Here is a 21,127-nt window from a genome sequence, read left to right on the forward strand (position 1 = left end):
CCTTACCAGTGACATTTGTCATGAACATTTTTGAGGCTGACAGACTTTATGTTCAAGGGGAGGACTTAGAAAGCTCATGCATACCCTGAAAAATGGACTTACATGAATAACTTTGAACTCACCAAACTCCTGTACTCATATCAGGAAGCTCTTCCCTGTGAGGGTGCTGAGGCGCTGGCCCAGGGTGCCCAGAGAAGCTGTGGCTGCCCCATCCCTGGCAGTGTTCAAGGCCAGGTTGGACAGGGCTTGGAGCAAGCTGCGCTAGTGGAAGGTGTCCCTGCCTGTGGCAGGGGGTTGGAACTGGTTGAGCTTTAAGGTCCCTTCCAACCCAAACCATTCTATGATTCCATGATCCATAAGAAACAATTTGGCCAGACAGACCTTTGGTGTGACACAGTATAGCTGGTTTTGCAACTTCAGCTCTCAAATCCTCTTGTGCCTGTGCTGAGAAGGAGCTGGGCTGCTCTGGGGCAAAGGAAGGCTGCACCTTAAGTGTTCATGTGTCCTCTGACCCAACACCACCACCCCAGGCCAGATCCTCTCTGCTTCACTGACCTGCTTGCTCAAACCACAAGGGTGGTGTGCTGCAGGCGACAGGAAGGTGGAAGAGGCAAACTGGGGGTGACACTGGTTTTTCCCAGTAACATTAAATGTCATACTTAGTTGATTCAGACAATGCTGCAAAGGTTCCTATTTTAGCCCAGTCGACAGTCACCTCTAAGTAGGGTGTTCACTACTTTGGATGGGGCTTGGAGCAACCTGCTCAAGTGGAAGGTGTCTCTGCCTGTGGCAGGGGTTGGAACTGGATGAGCTCTAAGGTCCCTTCCAACCCAACCATTCTATGATATAAAAGCTATGGAAATGTGATGTATCAACTTGCAGCTATCCCCAAATGGTGCATAAAATCACCAAATGGCACTGTTCCAACATGAGCTGACCTGTAATTATTATATATTTAGACTGCTGAATGCACACACTGTATATAGAGGACATTTTACTTGAATAGGCTCTGAGGGCTGACAGTCTCATAATAATCACAAAGCATGATAAAACAAACATTTTACCAGCCATCTGGATTATTAATCTCCTTCCATTGGATATTCACAAGGACAAAACTAGCAGATAATGTGCCATCCTGGATTTTAGCTCACAATTAAATCCTGCGGCAGATTAATGATACAGGCAGATCCTTCCAGAGAGCTGCTGCAACTCCACTGAATCTCTGCTCACCACTGACTTTATAACAGATATCAGCGTGAGCAGCCCAACCTTCACCAAAACCTGGTATCAAGCAGTGGTCACTCCAGTAACTCTGCAGCACAAAGCCTTGGGACTGGTTCACCCACCAAACCACCCCTGCTCAGCAGAGCCACCCCATGAGCTGCAGGGTTTGTCCCCTCTCCCTTCTGGTGGTTCTCTAGTGCTGTGCCCTTGCTTTCAGCCACGTGCACTGCTTTATATGCATGCTCTGTTGGACTCTGCACTGGATTAAAAAGATCACTTGCTTATTTGCAATCAAGTAGGGCTCATGGTGCAGAGCTTTGCATAAGTAAAACATCATCTGTCTCTGCGTGTCTCTCCAGTGATCCAGCACAGCCTCTCTCTGCCCTCAGGAGGAAGCACAGGCTGTCCCGGGCTTTACAAATGCCCAAGGGCAGATGCTTCTCCCCTCTCTGTCATCAGAGAGGAGGTGAGAACCTGGCACATGGGGATGCTGCCTGTCCCCTAGCAGCTGCCCAGGCCAGTCCCAGCCTTGCTGCCCTTCTGTGTGCCCTTTCCATGAGGAAGTGTGGGACTGTGGCTGGGATGCCATTTGGTGTGAAACACAGCAAATCCCTGTATCCTTTTCCAGGACAAGGAACAGGACATTTGGCAGCAGAAGGAAAGCAAGCTGAAGCAAGCAGATTTTCCCTCCTGTGGTCCTACCACTGTTTTCTCCCACAGCCTGAATTTCTTCCTCTGTAATTTGGCTCCAGCCTCACCATCCTTCACTTCCCTTCAGTTCACAGGGTCTTTGGTACCTTCTCTGCTCTTCCCAAAACTCCCCAGCTTCAGGCAAACCCTCTTCCAGCTCTTCCTCTCCCCTTTAAAACTCCTCACTCCTAGCCTCAGAAGTTCCCTTTATCTGAGGTGAGAAATACCCTTCACTCCTTTCTGGAAAAGAAGAAAACAGGGACTATAGGGACAGCTTCACACTCTGTATCTGTGAAAGGTGAACACAAACAGCTCCAAAGACCTTGACCTGTGTTTGCTCCCTGTTTCCTCCAGTTTAAATGTACAGACTCCCATGGACTGGAGCTCCACCATGTAGCAAAACTTGCTTGCAATAAACTGGATGTTCTACACAATGTTCACCAAAATACCTGAGCTAGGGCCTTATTTCCTAAAAATCAGAAGCCCTCACTGTGTGATGCTACATATGATACACAGCAGGGAAGAGCGGAAGCTCAGCAGCTCCTGCAGAACCTCACCAGAGGCTGGATCTTCCTTCATGACCAGTTTGGCAGAGGACAGGAATGGGGCTGTGAAGATTTGTGCCCAGTTTACCTGCCTCAAAGAATGGTCTCAAAACATCAGTTCTGTTCCTGCAGTCAGCTCGTATAGGGAAGGGCCTCAGTGCCGCACTTGAACCTTTGGGGATCTGGCGCAGGCTGAGCTGAGTGACATAAGTTGTCATGATAATGGTATCTGCAATTAGCCCATTTGGATGCTAAAATGCTGCTTGACTTTAAAACCCCAACAAAAGCCCCCGTTTGTCTGCAGCGCATCCTGGATTGCTGCTCCACTGCGGGCGATACCTCTACCAGCAGCTATTTTTATGCCGGATTTGCCACGGGAGAATAAAATCTCCTTTGGAAGGCAGTGACTGCAGCAGACACTGCAGCACACGCTGTCCTGCTTGTCCCACAGGTAACAGCCACTTCAGCCCATCCTCTCTTCTCTGGAAAACCTCACCTTGATGCTGCTGCCATTGGTACTCAGTAGATGCAGTGACTGCAGTGATGGACAAGCAGGTGAGTGATGTGCTGTTGTATCAAGATCCCTATGCATGCAGTGAGACTTTAAAGGCAAAAAAAAAAGGCCTTTTTTTGCCTTGCTGATGGGCATCAAGATGTGGTTGGTTCTCAGAGCTACCCCTGCAATACAGAGCAGTCAACTCCCACAAATAAAAGCTAATCCCACCTACCCGATAAAAGGCATGAGCTGCTGGGCACTAAGACAAGACTCTGGGGTTAGAGTCTGCTTCTAAACAGTGCCTTAAAAGCTTACACCAATCCATCTAGCACTTCTCCTTCAGCATCAGAAAATAAAGTGGGTCAAAGGCAGCTTTTTCAGCAGGAAAATCAATCTAAAATTACAACACTTGGGGAAAGCTTGGCAACGATGAGAGAACAAGGAGCATTGCTGCACTGATCCACCCCTGCAGTTCCTCCTATGTAAGAGGTATGGACTGCATAGAATTTATACACCATCTTTGCTCAGGCTTTTAGAGGACCATTGCCCTTCATTTCTCATGGCAACCAAGTCAAAGGGCACTACATGAAGTTGCAGTAAAACCTTCTCAACCCCAGATCTGTCCGTTAGTTTAGCTCAGTAAATATAAGGCAGGGGTTGAGGTAAGAAATACAGTCTGGAAACTGTCTGCCTCATGGTGTCCAAAGAGATTAAGGAGAGCTTTATAACAAAATCAATCCCCTGCTCTGCCCAGGGTGGGTGCATTCTGCCACGTCTTTGGGGAAAGATTCCACAGCACTAAACATCCATAAGCTTTCATGGTTTTATTTCTTTCTCAGTGGAAACATGCCAGAGCCCAAATATGATGCCATTTGATTTCCTGTGTTTGGAGTGCTTGAATCTCACTTGGGCCTCACTATTTTAGAGATGTGATGCTGGGCTCTGCAATCAAAACTTTGTTTTAAGACTTACTGTATTTTCTAAAGGAGACCTTAAGGTACAACAATCGATGCATTTGCAGCACTGGGCTATTATCCTGGGCTCTAAATTCCTCCTTACAAACACTAAGTGCATTTTTTGAGTGGATGTGGAAAGTGCTGGTATGCAACAATGAATTTGTACCATATCGTGCAAAGACAGCCCAAGGCTATACCATCCACAAAGGAGAGAAGAGCAACAAGCAGCATCACCACTACAGGAATATGAAATCCTCTTTAAAAGTCCTGCTGGTTTCCCCCCAGTTGTACCTCCCACCCTCTCGGACCCCTAGAAGCTGACAGGACATTCAAAGACACTGTGCAGCACAAGACTGATGGGTGCACCCTGTGGCTGCCCAGCATGCTCACTTGATAACATGGGCTAAAATACAACACAGACACCTTCATCTGTCCTAAACCCAGCTCATCATTCAGCCTTAAACCTAGTTCTGGGGTTCTCATCCACCTCTCTAATGACTCAAGGCTTTTTGTAACTTTCTCACTGACTGCAGCAGCTTGCAGCAGAAAACCATGCCCCATTGCTTACTAGCTCCTAATTCTACTTCTCCTATGTTGTGCCTTTTCTCTTCCCCCAAAAGCACCACTTTACCATCCAATGAAAGTTCCTGTGCTCCCAAACTCTATGGCTTTCCCCTCTCTCCGTTATTTAAGCCAAGTCTCAAGCTACTAAGAGGATAACTGCAGGTGTTATGCGTAAAGGCAACAGCTCCTGTACGTGCAGGCAACTCAAGTATGCTTTTTGTTTGCAGCCCTCCCAACCACGCGTGTAAAGGAGGCCAAGGGAATCAGCAGGTTCCTGTTTTCCTCTGCACTCGCAAATGTGATTTTTTTCCTGCTATGAGATTTTGTGAGTGCCAAATGCTTTGCCAAACATTTTCATATGATCTGGCTGGAGAGCAAGAAGCGTCAGACGTCTCAGTGCAAAGTAGGTTTCCAGCCCAGGTTTGTCCTCAGAAGTGATCCAAATGACTTTTAGAGGAATCTGACTTTGCAGTGACCTGCTGCTGTTAGTAGGGACCTGCTCTTTTAGGTCCCTGTTAGGACCTACACGAGGCCTGGAGTCTAAAACAGCCTGAAATGAATCCTGTTTGATTCTATACCAGCCTGGTCTGTCCTGTCATCCCTCATTTGAACTGCTTTTCATCCTCTGCTATGCAACATGTTGTTCCCTTTCCCTCCTGTACTTGCATAAGAGAAATACAGATATAAAGGAAAGCAATTCTTTTGCAAGTAAAACTAGAACCACCCAGGCTAAATCAGGCAGTTTTCTAGCATCCTCTTAAAAAGGCAGGGCTCAAAGTACAACAGAGAACAAACCAGCCTCCTCATTATGAAGGAGTGATCAGCTGCAGAAGTACTACAAGGGAGAAAACTGCAGAGAAGAGTCAAGGGAAAGGGTTTAGGTTAAAAGGTCTTTGACTGGACCCTGAAGGAGCATAAACACCTGCAGCAATGGTCCTGCAAGTAAAAGAAGGATCAAAAGCACCTTCCCTAAAGGCTCTGCAGGCATCTGGTTCACATAACTTACTGAGAAAGACAGAGACAGTGAGGGGTGCAAGAATAGAAGTGAAGAGGCAAGCAAGCGACCTCAGCCAGCGAGGGGAGGAGAACATGACAGCCCAAATGGCAGTTGTTTTCTCAGCACAGGACAACCAGTGAGTAGGCTGCAGCACACAAGTGCTGCGGGGGTAAAGCAGCTCTGCTGTGTAAACCCAAGTGGTAAATTGTCCCCTTCAGCCTTCCTTGCAGAGCAGTGGACAAACTGTGCCAGAACTCTGCTTGCATGATAGCTGGAATGCCTGGGACTGAGTGTTAGGTATTAACTATCATTCATAGCATCAAAACCATGCCCCTTTTGGAGTGCATCAGTTGGTGCCAGGGCAGAGGGAGATGGAATAACCAAGCTGGCCTCTTGCAGAGCTGATGGAAGGACTGATTTTGTCGGAATGAAGTCAAGCCCCAGGGTTGTGGCATTAGGCAAAATGGGCAAGAAACTTGATGATCCTAAGCAGCAAGGTTTGTTCCAGGATGTTGTTCAGATGTTTGCGTACAACCATCCGAAATTCACTGATCCCTCTCCTTTGTTTTTCCCAGTTTCTAAAATCCTTCTTCCAGGCTTTGAAAAGTGTAGGGAGAGATGGGAAGTTCAGCCAAGCCAAATGATGCACGGTTTGGGGCCTCACAGCAAACAGGCCTGTTTGTTTTGGTGTTTGGTATGGGATTTAGCAAACAGGACAGTGCAAAACAAGGCTGTTATCACCTACCATGAACAGTATGTTTACAACACCACACAATAAGGATATTAAATCTTTTCCCCAGAATCACAAACCAAACAGCACTGGTCAGTGCACTGGAAAGTTAAACTGGCCCAGAATATGTCAGCCTCTAAATCAAGCGAAAATAAAGACAGACTTTTCCAGTTCAGCCTTTGCAGCCAGCAGCACACAGATGTGCTAGAGACACTGGGGAGAGCATTTCCTGCAATGAGATTACCATCTGCATCACACCTGATACAAAACCATTTCCAAACTTGTTGCCTCCACTGGCTGCAGGGTCAGACCCACAGTGTCCTATTCAACTAAACACACTTTGTTATTCTGGGCCAGAATAACTATGTAGCTTTTTCACACAGGCAACCCAGGCTCCAGTTCCAATCACTGATCAATCACTCTTGGCTCTGGTCAGACCTAGGACAGGCACAAGAGCTGCATCATGGTACCATGAAGGATGCATTTTAACCCAATTTTCCTAATCTGTATGGCTGTTTCCCAGATGAAATGATGCAATCAAACAGGGATGCTGATGACGCAGGGTTGCCCAACACAGGGCGGGTGACAGGCAGAGACCCAAAGCAAACACAGCATCTCCTTGGGGTGCAGCATGGTCTTCAGTGTGTGTTTCAGAGAGAACAGTCTTCCCCTTCACACTGTGAAGCCTGTCAAACTGCCTGGAAGGCTCAGAGGGAAGTCATCTTTCACAGTTTCACAAGGCAAAAGAAATCGCCATTTTTTGTTCCATAGCATAGAAGATATTAAACCTCTGATCCCACCTATCAAACACTGCGCAGAAAGGAAAGGAGAAGGAAATGCATGTGGTCAAAGCCTGAGGAAGGCTCAAGAGTGCCCAAATCGTGTGGCAGGAGCTGATGACAGCAAAAAGGACATCTTCTTGTCCCTTGGCTTTTTTAACACATACTGAGCAAAGGAAGTCAAGTGCTCAAACCCTTCCGATTTGCAATCACCGCTGGAGGTGGCTGGGCACAGCAAAACCTGCTTCAGCAGGAAAACACAGACCAGCCAAACGGTGCCTTGTCTCCTTGTCAGGGACTAATCAGTGAAGTGATTTTACATCCCAAAGTGCTGAAGAGTCAGAAAGCAGCACTGCTTTTGGCAAGGGGGGTGCTCACTTCTCCCTGTGCTAAAGCTCTTCCAAATGCAGGTCACTGAGAGCTGATGTGAACTTGCATGCCCCACCAAATGATCTACTCATAATCCACACAACATTAAACTGTTTTCCCAAACAACTGCTTAAGGAGAGAGGCTACAACAGACAGCAAAAGCCACTCCATATCCCACCAGCATGAAAAGCTGCGCCAATACCTATTCCTTCCCCCTCTACCCCACACCCATTTCTTTTGAAACCTTCTTTGCTCCCCATTTTTGCACAGGAAACAGACACACTGGGAACAAGTACCAGTGATAACAAGCACAGGAACCAGTTCAATTCACTGACAGTTCTGAGCAGCCTCGGCAGTGATTCATTGTAGTGGTAAAAAGAAGAAAGTCACTCACCCTCACGAAGCTGGCGGGAAACCATCCTTCTTCATCATCGATCTGACCCCACCACCAGTCCTTGTTGGAAGCATCCAGGACCTTGATAACGTCTCCTGCTTTAAACGCCAACTCCCGGTTGGCCATGGTGACGTGATCCCATACTGCCTCAGCACTTACAATAGAACCACCACTGATCAGCTTTGGAAACAGAAAACCAGCAGTCAGTAAGAGCTCGGTTCCCCAAAGCAAGCACATTCACAGCAGCAGCACAGAAAAAGCGCTCAGCCAAAGGAAAACAATATTCCTTCATTCCAATCCAGAACCATTTCACCCTCACGTGATGGAATTCAGGCTGCGACAGTATCTACAGACCAATGTTCTGCTCCTAACCATGCCACACAAGTGAGTACTGCAGGTGGATGCTCAGGATGTCTCAGGCCCCGGCCCCATGCGTGGAACAGCAGCACCCCCCATCTTAATGCCACCACCATGTAGTCATAAGCATGCACATCTACCAAGGCACACGGCTTTCAGATGCAATTTGGTTCGTGTAATGGATAGCTGGGAGGTCCCAAACATGGCAAAACTGAGCGACAGAGTCCTGCAAAGGAACCTCTCTTCCAGAACAAGTTGCTCAGTTAAAGGTTCAGATCGCAGCTCCAGGCTCAGAAAGGTTTCCATGCAAATCCAAGCAAAGTTTGTCAACATATGCAGAACATTTTTCTTTAAAACTAAAAATTGTATATTTATTCAGTGCTGGTGATGTGATGTACTGACATCCCTCGCTTCTGAAACCTTCAAGCTACCCAGCAGATACGAAGGGCCCTGTGGCACTCACTGACCTGTTCCAGACCCATCCTGGAGCACAGCCCAGCTCCATGGCACACTCAAACATCACTCTGGCACATGAAACCCTCCAGCACTGGCTGTCCTGACAGTGTTCCAGGGGCAGATTCCTGCCCAGGAGAAATGACTGAGGCCAGACCTGTGTCTGACAGGACCTCCTGAACGTCTCTCCACGCATATGGTCACTTTATTGCTGGGCCAGCACCATGGCATGACCTCACCAGTTCTCATTTCATTGTGAGCCATAAGTTTTCTATCCATCAAACTCCCACTTGATGCTGGCAGGAAGGACCCATCCAAACACTGGTGCTTGTGCATTCCCAGGACAAAGCATCCACCCGTGCTAGGCCACCTGCTGCTCCTCAGAATGACAGGCAGATAGTTTTTAACAGAATAATAAACTGTGTTTGTGATTCATCCACAGGAATTCTGCACTCAACAGTGAGACTGCCCGAGCAAACAGAGACTTTACCCATATGCTTATGAGCTTGTCAGAGCCATCCTGAACCTTGTTCATTAATTCTGCTGAGACTCGCTGAATATGTGCTTGGGCTCGCCTCCAAATCCAAATTTCAGCTCACAAAGAAAGAGCTCAGCGCTGCAACCATTACAGACCCTCCACATGGCAAGACTTTAACAGCCACAGATATCCATTCAATTTAGGCAAGCCATACAAAGCATAAAGACAATAACCCATCACAGCGGTTTTGCAAGTGTAAAAGCACTGGGAATGGTTAGAGAGCTCTTAACAGCTCTTTTATAAGCTTGGCTTACTGAAGTGCCTGCTAATAGCTACCTGCACAGTAAGAACTTGCAGGAAACCTTCTAGCACTGCTGCAGGGTTCGGAGCATAAACATGTAAGAACATTCAAGTCCCCACAGGCAATTCAGTCAACAGATTAAAGGACGTGATTCACTGTTTCCCTTGAACTGGGTTTCCTTTAAGAGCTCAAGCTCCTCAGGTTTGTGACAATTACAGCTGCAGTTTCAGCTCTTCAATTAGAAGAGTCAGTTGTACATAAAGCAGCAAGATCTAAGAGAGCCTAACTTGATACTTAGTGCCTTTCATCCTCAAAGCCAAGATGTATCTAGTCAATGGACCACTCTTGTTCCTGCAGTAGGTAAAGTAAAACCATGTTCTTCCTACTTCCATTTTGGCGAATCATCCTTTCTGATTCAAAATGAGCTGTAAAAGAAACATGGCTTCTTTGTGGATCATATGGAGGACTTCCTGCCTCACAAGATCACCAAATAGCAGACAGAAAACAGAGGCACGTGTTAATAACAACCTGTCATTGAAGAGTCAAGCAATGGACCTGATTGATGTGCTAAACTTATCGCAGGTGGCAGCTACTTGGGGTTATCTCACGTCTGGGCTTCTGAAACAGAGCTGCAAGGGGCTGGGTGCAAGAGGATCCCATCTAAACCAGTGGCAGTTGAAGTCAGATGGTGTGGGACCCCCCCCTTAGATCGTGAGATGTTTCAATGCTTCCTCACACATTCCATTGCTCTAAACCAAGGTTTCTAGATGCTTTAATTAATAAGAATCAGTTTAAACCACAAAGAACCCGAAGACAGATCTGAAAGAATGAAGACTCCACAGCTGAAGAAAACCCCTTCAATATATTCAAGACCAGATAACAGTCATCTGCTCTGTGGCCAGGACTGAGCTCTTCTCCTTCACCAGTGTTTCCCCTTGCTGTATTTATGGCCACTGTCCAGCTTGTGGTTTCCTAGGCTGACCAAGCTCTGCTCTTTCAGCCTCACCTCAGCAGACAGCTCTTCCTTCCCCTGAGCATTTCACCAGCTCTTTTCAGCAGCTGGATATTTTACCTGCATCTTTCTTGAACACAGATGACCGAAACAGCAAATTCTATTCCCAAAGAGACCTTACCAGAGATTTGTGATACAGTGTGAAGTAGTTATTACAGTGTCACAGAAATCCTGCAGTAATACATAACATCTCCTTCCTTTTCCCATAGCTACCTCCCACCAGTGGCTCGCTGTGATCATGCATTTAGCTTATTTAAATAAACGGGGTAGAGTCTTTGTCTGGAAAATCAGTGTTCCTGTCAGAAAATAGATCAGGTTGGCCTGACCCTCGTTCCTTTTGTTAATGTCATGGGGTATTTTAGCCCATTTTCCAGTGTGGATGAACCAGGAACAGAGCTCTTACGCAGAAGCCACATTTCTGTTTTTTCTGCTTCAGCTGACATAAGACTTTGCTGTCACTTCATACACAGGCAGTTCTGGGCATGAGCTGCCACAGAAACGTCATCGGGACCCAGCTTCAGAGGGACTGTGTTTCAGAGCCTACTTTGCAAAAGCACATTTCTGAGCCTCAGGCACAAAACCCCAGCTCCGAGAAGCCCGGCTCAGCCAGCAGCAAGGGCTGGCAGGGACTCACAGAGTCAGGAAAGCAGAGACCTGGGAGATGCTCTCAGTGGAGGTCAGGAGCTAAAGTGGCTTTGCCTTGCAAGGTGCTTTTTGGTACTCAAGGAGAAAGGCTCTAAGTCCTTGGCTTTCACTGTCTAGTGCCAGCAGAGGGAAGAAAGGCCCCTTCAGCCAGTCCTTTCCAGCTGGTCCATTCTCAGTCCAAGGAAGGCATCCACATGCCAGAAGCCTGCAGGCAAGCCTTAGCCTTCCAAAAGACACAGTTCAGCCTGTGAAAGGAGGACAGTAGGATGGCAGAATCCGAGTTCCAGCCACTGCACGTGCTGGGTCCATTGAGAGAATGTCAGAGCCTAAAATTAAAAGATCCAGTGTAATTTATTTTGCAAGACATCTTAAGCATCTGTGGAGCCATCTGCCTTGTGCAGGGCAGGGTTACAGAGACAGAACCTGACATCTGCAGCAGCCAGAGATGAGCAACTAGAGAAAGGTCAGGATGAAATATTATTTTCTGAGCAAATTGAAGATAGGAGCTTTTCACTCCCAAAAGTTCACATCTCTTGGATTCAAATCCACACCTCAGCACTGTGGTCAGACACGCTCAGCCAAAGACCATGAAAGGGACTTATCTCCTGTAATATTAAATGCCTACCACACAGCATCTGGACTCCTTTATCACCAGTGAAGAGAAAGAGACACATCTGGAGTATGATTCACCTCAGCTATTTCAGTTGTCTACCTTCAAGTGAGGTGAATCATGGCCCAGAAATGACTATTTCTCTGTGTTTAATTAGGTGATGCAGGAGTTTACATTCCACCATCTCCCATTCAGCCCAGCTACAATTTGGCCATCATTAAAAAGGGATAACAAAGAGCTGGGTTGAACAATAATAATCACAATAGGAATAGTCCAATCTTAAATCACACCCTCCCAGACACAGCAGTTTCTCAGTATGTGAAGGTTGCTGTAAATAATATCATGTTCTTCGTGCTCACCCAAAGTCACAAAATCACAGCCTTGTGAATTTACAACAATGAAGATTTGCAGAAAGTGTCTTAGGAGGAGAGGGAGGCAGGCAGAAAAAATGCAATAGGTGATAATGTATATTTGGCTCTGACATACCCTGAACACTGCTTGTCTTGCAGGTGGGAGTCCTAGTTCCCATTAAAATCAATTATTCTTGTCAGTTGGTTGTTCAAACTAAAGAGCGCGAAGAGGAAAGTTCCTCGACGCTTTTCACCATGGAACATCAGAGCAGAAGAAATGCCCACGAGCATTTCTTAACAACAGAATAATGTGTACGGTTTGACAGGAGACCTCAGAGCACTGCCAGCCACTCTGGGGAGAAGGAAAAGCTCTCTCAGTAGGCAGGAGGTAAGAAGAACTACTGGGATGTTGCCCATGGTTTAGGGACGAGAGTCACTGCTCCTCATGGGTCCTCTTCACCTCCTAGCAGACACTCGGCCATAGCCAAAGGTAAGAACCAGGACAGACAGATGAGGGACCACTTCTGTGTCCCAGCACCATAAACAAATTGATTTAATGAGGAAAAGAAAAAAGGAAAAAAGATGATGCTCTCTCATTATACTGACACATTTCTGGAAAGCACACTAAGAACATGAGCATTATCACTGGATCACCAGGACCGCACACATCGGCCTTCCAGGGATTTCTACTGCAGGTTTCCAAAGCACTCTGTAAACCTCCAATAATTCAGTCACAAAGCCTCACTCTAAAGATGCTTATTTAAGACACTCCTAACACTCAAGTACAACAGGTAAAGGCCTTCACAAGAGCAAGTCAAGCTAGTGGAAAGGAATTAAATCATTCCTACTTAAGGTCCGGTTGGATTTTCCCTTCTCTTCAAGTCTGGTGTTATTTCCAGGATGAAACATGGCAATGGGAAATACTGAATGACATGAGAGGTGCTGCCAAAGTAAAATGACAACAGCAACAACCAGTACAAAAGGGTTTCAGAGTACTCTGCAAGTCACAACCTCAGGGATGCAGAGCCATCAGTGCCTGCCAGCCCAGAGCCCCTGGCTCTGGCACACCATGGATGCTGTGGCAGAGATGCTGAAGGATGTACCACACCAAACATGTTGTGGTACATCAATGCAAAACCTCTGCTGAGCTCACCTCTTTGTGATGGTCCTCACCGGTGTGGGGAAAGCTCAGAAGTGCCCATCCAGCCAATGATCCTAACTGTTTCCTCCTTCCCTTGTGCTTTCCAAAGACCTCAGCAAAGGGAGGGATTATCATTAATGTCAAAGGGGGCTTCCAAGGAATATAAGGGAAGAGCTCCAAAGTAGTAGTTCTACTCTGGAATTCATGATTATTTCTTTCCTGGCCATGGCTCTGTAGCACTGCTCTCAAGATGAAACAACTCTCCCCATCAAAGCAAGCAGGAAAATCAAAATAGAAGGAATAACAAGAACAGCACCTGTTACATGGCATGACAGAATCACTCTGCCTAACCCCATTACTAGAGCAAGTCTGGAGCAAACCTGTACAACCCAAAGGAGAGCAGGGGAAGGGGGATGCCACGAAAGCCCCTCCTGCAGCAGCAGGTCCCACACACCTTGTCACCTCCTATCTCGTGGTCCTATCTATAGCACATCCTGATCAAACAAGCCCACGATCAGTGCCTAGGATGTGTTTCTAAAGAAAACTTCAGAAAGTGACCTCCGAACCAAGGCTTACAATGTCTTCCAGTCTACTGCAGGGTTTACATCTACCAGGCAGGAACCACCTGTGACACTACAAAGGAACTCTGATGCATCCTCTTAGAAGAGGGGTTTGGGGAATGGGTGAGCCTCTGCCTCCAATGCATCTGGTGCATCTCGCCTGACTTTGCTCACTTCCGAAGCCACGGTGCATGGCTGGAGGCCAATATCTGCTCCTCAGCAGCTGCCCGCAGTGAGGCAGCTGAGTATGAAACATGTATTTGGGAAATCAGCCACTCTTACACAACTTTGCTAAGTATTCCCAACGAATCAACCCTTCCTGCCTTCTTAGGGGCCAGCCTGGAGAAGAGATCAGGGACTTGCTGGTTCCTGGAGACTGAAATGGGCAGAAACCATCAGAAATATTCTCAGGGGGTGATCTGGTTTGAGGCCACACAAACCACTGTTACCAATCCACACCTCTTCCAGGGATAATAATCAGTGTTAGCCCACAAGATTCTGCCCTGAGTCACCAGCACAGAGTTTTTCACTAGTCCAAAACTCACTTCTTGTAGAGCCACCTCCCAAAAACCCCAAAGAAATCTACCACAGATCACCATCTCCTTAGAAAATTCTAAGTACCTACTGAGTTCGCAGGACCACAGCCTTTGGTAGCATGAACAATCTTAAGGCAGGGAAATATTCTTCTATTTGATCATTTATTAATGCATCAAGAGAGTTCTAATAGCTTTAAATATAAGCTCTGGGTAGTTCCCTTTCAACTCAGCATTACATCAACTCTGTGCTCCTCCAGAGGAGCAGGCTGTGAAGGGGACATGGAGAACTGTGGTGAAACTACACTGTTTGTTCAGATTGTTCTTATCCAGACATGCCCTTCATTCAGACAACATAAGAGTACTGTAAAATAACAATAGCATTTCCCACTGTACATAAAAGGCCCTTCCACAATGGCAGCAGGCAGCACATCTTCAAACAAGGATATACAGAGAGTTGGCATTTAGAGTAAAGAAATCAATGCTCCAAGCAATCCCAGCAGAACAGGAGCCACAAACCATCTGCAAACCTCCAGCCAAATGAGAATTCCCACTCTGCTTCCCAGAAGAAAGGCACCTGACACTGCTTTACCCTCCTGGGTTTTAACTGCATTGCTGCCTCATGAGCAGGAACACAACACACAGCAATGGGGCTGTTAATTATGGGGCCATTTACTGCAACAGCAACGCTGTCATCTTCAGGTTTTCCCAAGGAGGCATCTGTAGCTTTGTGGAGACCCACTTGTGTGGATCTCCCATGAAACCCATGTATATGGTACAGCACAGGAGCAGTTTGATGGTGCTCAGCTGAGCTCCACAGGCAGCAGAAGCCACAGCCCATGTTTCTGCCCAACACGTTGCTGGTTTTCATAACTAGGACAGGTTGATGGAGCAGACAAAAAGGTAGTGTACAGGAAAACGTCAGCCACCCCCCACCATGTTGTACTTTTGCTCTTGTGTGATCTCCCAACAGTCCCTGTGGCTGTGTATTTATTTTTAAAGCCCTCCTCAGAAATGAGACAAACTGAATAATGCCAAATCACAGCGAATTCTCCACACAGCTCATTCACAAAACAAATGGGAGGGCACTTCCACTTGATTTGCTTATTCTCTGAAGAGGTGCAATCACACAAAGGTCAAGCACAAGGCAAAGACTTTCCCTTTCTGCTTTCAAGCCCTTTGATGAATTTAACTAATGGCTGGATTTCAGCTGAAAGAGGCTGACTGGAATGAGAGAGCCACTGATATCCCCGTATACTGGAAAGACAGTGACACTTGGTTGGAAGCTCTATGCATATGTATCTAAAGGTGGAGAATCAGTACAAAGGTTCACTAGGGCTGGGTTATTTTATTATTCATTGATTTAAATTTTCCTGAAAAGATGTGGCCTGACAGACACGAAACCACCGGCCCCATGCAGGGTGCAACAGCAGACCCCAGGCTATGCCATTAGCCTTCTTCTCCACCTTATTATGGCTATTATCTATGGCATTCCTATTAATAATAACAGCACAACACAGAGCTGTGAGTGCCCATAAAACCCAGGCAGCAATGAGGAAAAGGCCCAGTAACAAGACAGAGTTCCCCCTCTAAAGCACTGCCCATGTGGTTTGTAATTGGCTCTGGGGCAGCAGTGAGCCCTCTGCTTTGATGACACATGTCACTGTAATTGCTTTCCAATTCCTTTTGCGTACCGGGCACATTAAGCCTTCCTTTGCCTGATGACATATCTTTCATGTAGAGTAATTACAAATAACCACTAACTGTAATCTTTTAACTCAGATGAATTATGAGATTGGTTCCAGGACTCAAAGTTAAAATTGCTCCAGGAAAACCAGCACCTTCCATCAGACACAGGCAGAGCAGCTCCCAGCACCTTCCTGCCATGTGGCCAACACAGGCTGTCAGCACGAATCCCTCCTTACAGCACATGGAAAACAAAGGTCTAAATACTCTTTATCATCTAAACCTAAAATACCTGCACAAATCCCAGTCTTCTGGGACTTTAGATGATTTTAGGTTTAAATGATAAAGAAGGACTCCTCATGTTCCTAAATGAAGGCTGGACCTGACTCAAAGAGCTAGAGTTGTACTGGAAACCCTTCCCGTGGTCAGAGAGTCAAAGCTGTGCTTTGGTTTATTCCCAGTTTAACATTCCTAGGCTGAGCCTGCAGAGTGCTGCCTGGGTGGGAAGCAGCCCGGAGATCACCAAGCCATGGTTCCAGTGTTAATGAAGCACCAGTCCCGCTGGCAGTGGCAGCAGAGGCTGTGCCAGACAACATCGAAGCGCCGTGTACAGATCACTGCGAGGCTGCGGAAGCTGCTACAGTCATCTCTCAACTACCCAAGGTGCAGAATGATGCTGATAAGCAACATGGATATTACAAGATACATATAAATTAGGCTCTGGGAGTGTACAGTGAGGGCAAGAGGCTGCTGTAGAGCCCTGAGCCAAGGGTCCCAGCAAAGAGATACAGCACAGAGCAGTCAGCTGTGCCGAGAACATCCCAAACATCCCTGTGCCCATGGTGTAGCTAACCCACAACCTCCAAACCCATTTGTGGATAACAAAGACTTGACTGAAAATGTCAGGAACGCCAAACCTAGCCTCATTTTACCTAAGGAGCCTGTCCTTATTGAAATGGGAAAGCAGAAGACTTGACCAGACTGGCTGACTGGAGGCAAACTGAGTTCATCTGAGCAACTGGATAGTTTTTGCAGGGAGGGAAGATAAAATTGTCATTGCTCTGAGGAAGGCAAGAGCCCCTGATGGTTTAGAGATTATGTATTTTAACATGCACATCACCTGCACTGTGGGGCATGGGAGTTTCCAAAGCAAAAAGGAATGAAAGAGCAAATTACACCAATTACTCCCAGAGGACTGCATTATTCGACACAACACAGCTACTCAACAAAGGCAACAACACAAGATCTGCTCATCCCAAATGTGGGGTCTTTACCCCTGAAGCCACAGGAGCTGCCACAAACCTGATGACACATGGGCACATACCCCAGCAACACAGAGTGCAGCAACTTCCCTTGCCTAGAATGAGGCATTCATAGTGAAATGAATAAAGTGACAGGCCCGAAACTAATGAAAGCCTAAGTAGATACTTTGTCCTATAAAAGCTGACACAGTTGGCCAGGGTCTAAAAATCATGAAAGGAAATTAATTCAAATGTAGGGCTGTTAATACAAATCAGAAACATTATTCCTGGATGGCCAAGTACAAGGAACACGCAGTAAAAGCCCCTTTGTGATATCAATCACTGCAATGTGTTTTGAAACACCTTTTAAAAATGAAGCAGATGCCTGATTATGTCATGTTAGACCACAATGTATGAGAAAACATCTTCAGTAATAGACTTAATAATGCATAATTCCCATCCCTCAGTATTGTAGCATGAGGTCAAAACGATAACACTGAAAAAAAGGAGAGCTATTTTTAGTAAGTGATGAGAACTTGGAACGTAACAAGCAGTGGCTGTTACTAGTGCAAATCAGAGCCCAGGCTGGATTAAAGTCCAGATCAATGTATTACACTGATTACACTCACTGCCCAGGCTCCTTATTTGCTGTTCTGATCTCTTAATTTCTTAGGGTCAGTCCCTGCAGCTCACATCTAATGCAGTCAAGGAGTGGCTTGTTGGCAGGTCAGCACAAAGAGGGGAAAATCATCTCCATATTGGTTTGCAGTCTGAGCTTCCAGAAACGTTTAATTAAATGCAAGTATGAAGTGAGCAGTGGCTGGAGAAAGAATACATGATCCCCAGCAACCATCCCTGGCTTCGCGTGGCTTTGCAGGGGCACTAACAGTTCCAGTGTCCAGCTGCTCCTGTGCAAACCAAGAGTCATCCAGGAAAAATCCCACTGCTTCTATCTCAGGCAGCAAAAGGACAAACCAGGATGAGCAACCAGAGTAAGCAATGACTGGACAAAGCTTCTGGCCCCTCAATTATGCTTCAAGAGAATTATTCCAGGAAAACTGCAAGTCTGCCTCACGTCTTTCAGTATTACAGTATTGCCTCTGGACCAAAACACAGTAAGCATCCTGAGCTAAAAGGATAGGCCATGACTGCTGCTTTTGGGGAAGCAGCACATGGGGCAATGGAAAAGAGAGGGGTGGCACAGCAGGGCGGGTATCACAGCACATACCTTTGCTCCTTTGGTTTCAACAGTGAGATACCAGGCACAATACTCTTATTCCCACCTAATTGACTTTGCATTACCAAGGGTTCTTCCTACTAAGAGCTCAAGGGACAATCCTGGATGTAAGAGGCTGTCTTGTCAGTGAGGTAATGAATTGATGCTAGTTAAGTGTGTGTAACTCTTGCAGATTGTCATCAGAGCCTGTAAGCCTATTACATGGCTTGGCCAGATCAGTGAGGGGATACGCAGCCTTCCACCTCTAAGCTGCTTTTCTCCATTCAGGTTAGGAATGAATGGAAGTCACTGCCTGATGGCTTTGCAGATTTTACGGGAAATTGCCACAGCCAAAATGTCCTCTTCAACAGGAACAACGCAAAGCAGACACTTGCCACAACCCTCTCCTTCAACCGGACTGCAGCTTGCATCTACACTTCCAGAGGGCTGGAGCAGCTCTGCTCTGGAGCCAGGCTGAGAGAGCTGGGCTGGTTCAGCATGGAGAAGAGAAGGCTCCTTAAAGGGAGACCTTAGAGCAGCTCCAGTGCCTGAAGGGGCGACAAGAAACCCGGAGAGGGGCCTTGGAGAAGGGCCAATCTGCCAGAGGGGAGATTGAGATGGGATCTTAGGAAGAAGTTCTTCCTGTGATGTGTCACCTCATCTGCTGTACAACCAGCCCCTTCCCATCTCTCCAGGTCACAGTGCACAAGACACATGCAGGTCCCATCCCTCTCTGTTCCACCTTTCCTGTTCATAAGAGACATTTGCTATCTAATATACCAAAATGATCAACTGGATGGTGCTGAAGAAAACAGTTACGTACCAAGAGAATTCTGTTCAAAAAATCTAGAGGGCAAAGTTGTCACAGATGAAATATCATTGTCTGTTATCTGTTGGCAAACACAGGACATAATGGCAGCCATTCCACTTAATGCCTTACATTCCAGCTCCTTCAAACGAGCCCGTCACTGCTCTATGTAAGCACAGTGTATATTTAAAAGCATAATTTCCATCCAAAAAGACTGTAGCTGGAGCAATATGACTCATACAGTTCCCTGTGCATCAGAAAGCATGTCATGAAGACTGGGATCTGTGAGCCAGCTACCATCTGTGGACAAATTCAGCTGCGGACCTGGCTCTTCAGACCAGTTGATGGCAAACTCCCTCTGACACAAATGGCAGGTTTGGGGCTGCTGAGACCTAAAAGCCCAGCCCCTCGCTTTCAAGAGAAGAGACACGTTCTCTGAAGCTGCGTGAGAAGGAAGGGATGCAAATATTAAAGAGAAATACACTAGAATTAAAAGGCTTCTATCCCCATGTACCTATTCCAGCACTTCATAGCTGAGTAGTTATAGCTGCAAAGTCGGTTTCATTTCTGCCGTAACAAAGCCATCTCCACAGCATAATTAGTGTGTTCACGTTCAAATGGGTCCAAACGCATGGAAAGAGGCATTCAAATATGATTTGTTTTTCAAGGCAACGTGATGTTTTCCCTGGCTAATAGATTCGATTCATTAAGGAACAACAAACCCTTTGCAGCAAATGCTTGTGATTTTAGCAGCCTTTCCTCCTTGGTGAATTATCCATCAACAGACTGGATTTCATGTTATTATTTCTTACCTGCTATGATTTGAGAACCTGTTTTAGTCTAACCTGGCTATGCATTGCTTACAAAGGATCTGGTCTGTAACTAATGCTTCAAATGGTGCTTAGTCCTAAGTTCCTTAATGGATCAATTAAGCCACCTGCACTGCTCTGTTCCTGGACTGGATGACTACCACATTCACACGCAGTTTTGATGAGAGCTGGATTGAACCTTCCTGTGGGCAGCTATTTGCACTAGGATTTGCAACACTATCTTAAAGCAAACATCTGAGTAGTCTGAAGGGGGTTTGAATAAATAATTTTCTGCATTATTCACCTTCCTCTAGAAATACCACTCCATCTGTTCATGGAGCAGCTCCTTTCTCTTACTTAGGTAAAATGAAGGTTATGCAAGCAAAGGCAAAATGTGCACATCCCCAACACCCTACAACCAAACACATTTACACAGCCACACGTGTACCTGGTCAAGGTCATTAACCAGTCAGAGGGAGAAGTACAGCTGTCAGGTCCAGGGTGGTGAGTAATCACCGAGTGCATCATTGCTGCGACAGGCACCCCGGGACACGGGCTGGAGTCAGAACCTGTCCTCTGCAATTAATCACTAATCAGGACATGTTACGACAAAGAAGTCAAACAGCAGCCCTAAAGGTGAACCGAAATGTGGCTTCTGAAACACCTACACTGAAAAAAACAAAAGGCAGCTCTTAAATCTGAGGAGAAAGGCAAATGGAGTGTGTATAAAACCCATACCAGCCTCTGGGTGGAAAACATCCAGCTCCTGCTGGAACATGATTCACCCCAGAAGAACCAGCAGCAGTCCAGCTCATGTGAAGCTAATCCCTGGCTGGGTGGGCTCTGCTGGGATGGAAGATCTCTCCCTTCCCTGGCCTGTTCTATGTCATTGACCTACAGAGGCCTGTAGGAGCAAGCCCTGGTTCCTTTGTATGGAAATAGTCCAATAGTATGGGCACTGTCCTCTTGGTTTCCAGCATCTAGCTCCTGCTTGGGCTAAACTCTTGGGATCCAAGTCATGTACAGCAGCCAGGTAACCCTAAACCCACACACTGAGCACTTATGGTCATGGTTAGTACTTGAAGGAGTGTGTTAAATGCAAGTCCTGCTCCAGCTTCAGGCTTCCAAAATGGAATTCAAGAGCACAAGAGGCCCAAGGGCACCTGGGCTCATACTCTGAAGA

At 46.5% G+C, this 21,127-nt stretch overlaps 1 protein-coding gene across 3 annotated transcripts in view; it reads right to left on the reverse strand.

Moving 5' to 3' along the window:
- Positions 1-21,127, reverse strand: part of ARHGEF9 (Cdc42 guanine nucleotide exchange factor 9) — a gene marked incomplete at its 5' end in the record, with an annotated part of 106,868 nt that overhangs the window by 44,139 nt on the left and 41,602 nt on the right. For 2 of the 3 annotated variants that reach the window (XM_080624768.1, XM_080624767.1), the window contains one exon: positions 7,745-7,924. The exons of the other annotated variant lie outside the window; for it this stretch is intronic. In XM_080624768.1, the coding sequence (XP_080480894.1) occupies positions 7,745-7,924 (180 nt within the window). The remainder of the gene's footprint in view (positions 1-7,744; positions 7,925-21,127) is intronic. 3 annotated transcript variants of the gene reach the window in all.

The sequence above is a fragment of the Psittacula echo genome (assembly GCF_963264785.1).
Source record: "Psittacula echo genome assembly, chromosome: 8".
In the NCBI taxonomy this organism is placed as follows: domain Eukaryota; kingdom Metazoa; phylum Chordata; class Aves; order Psittaciformes; family Psittacidae; genus Psittacula; species Psittacula echo.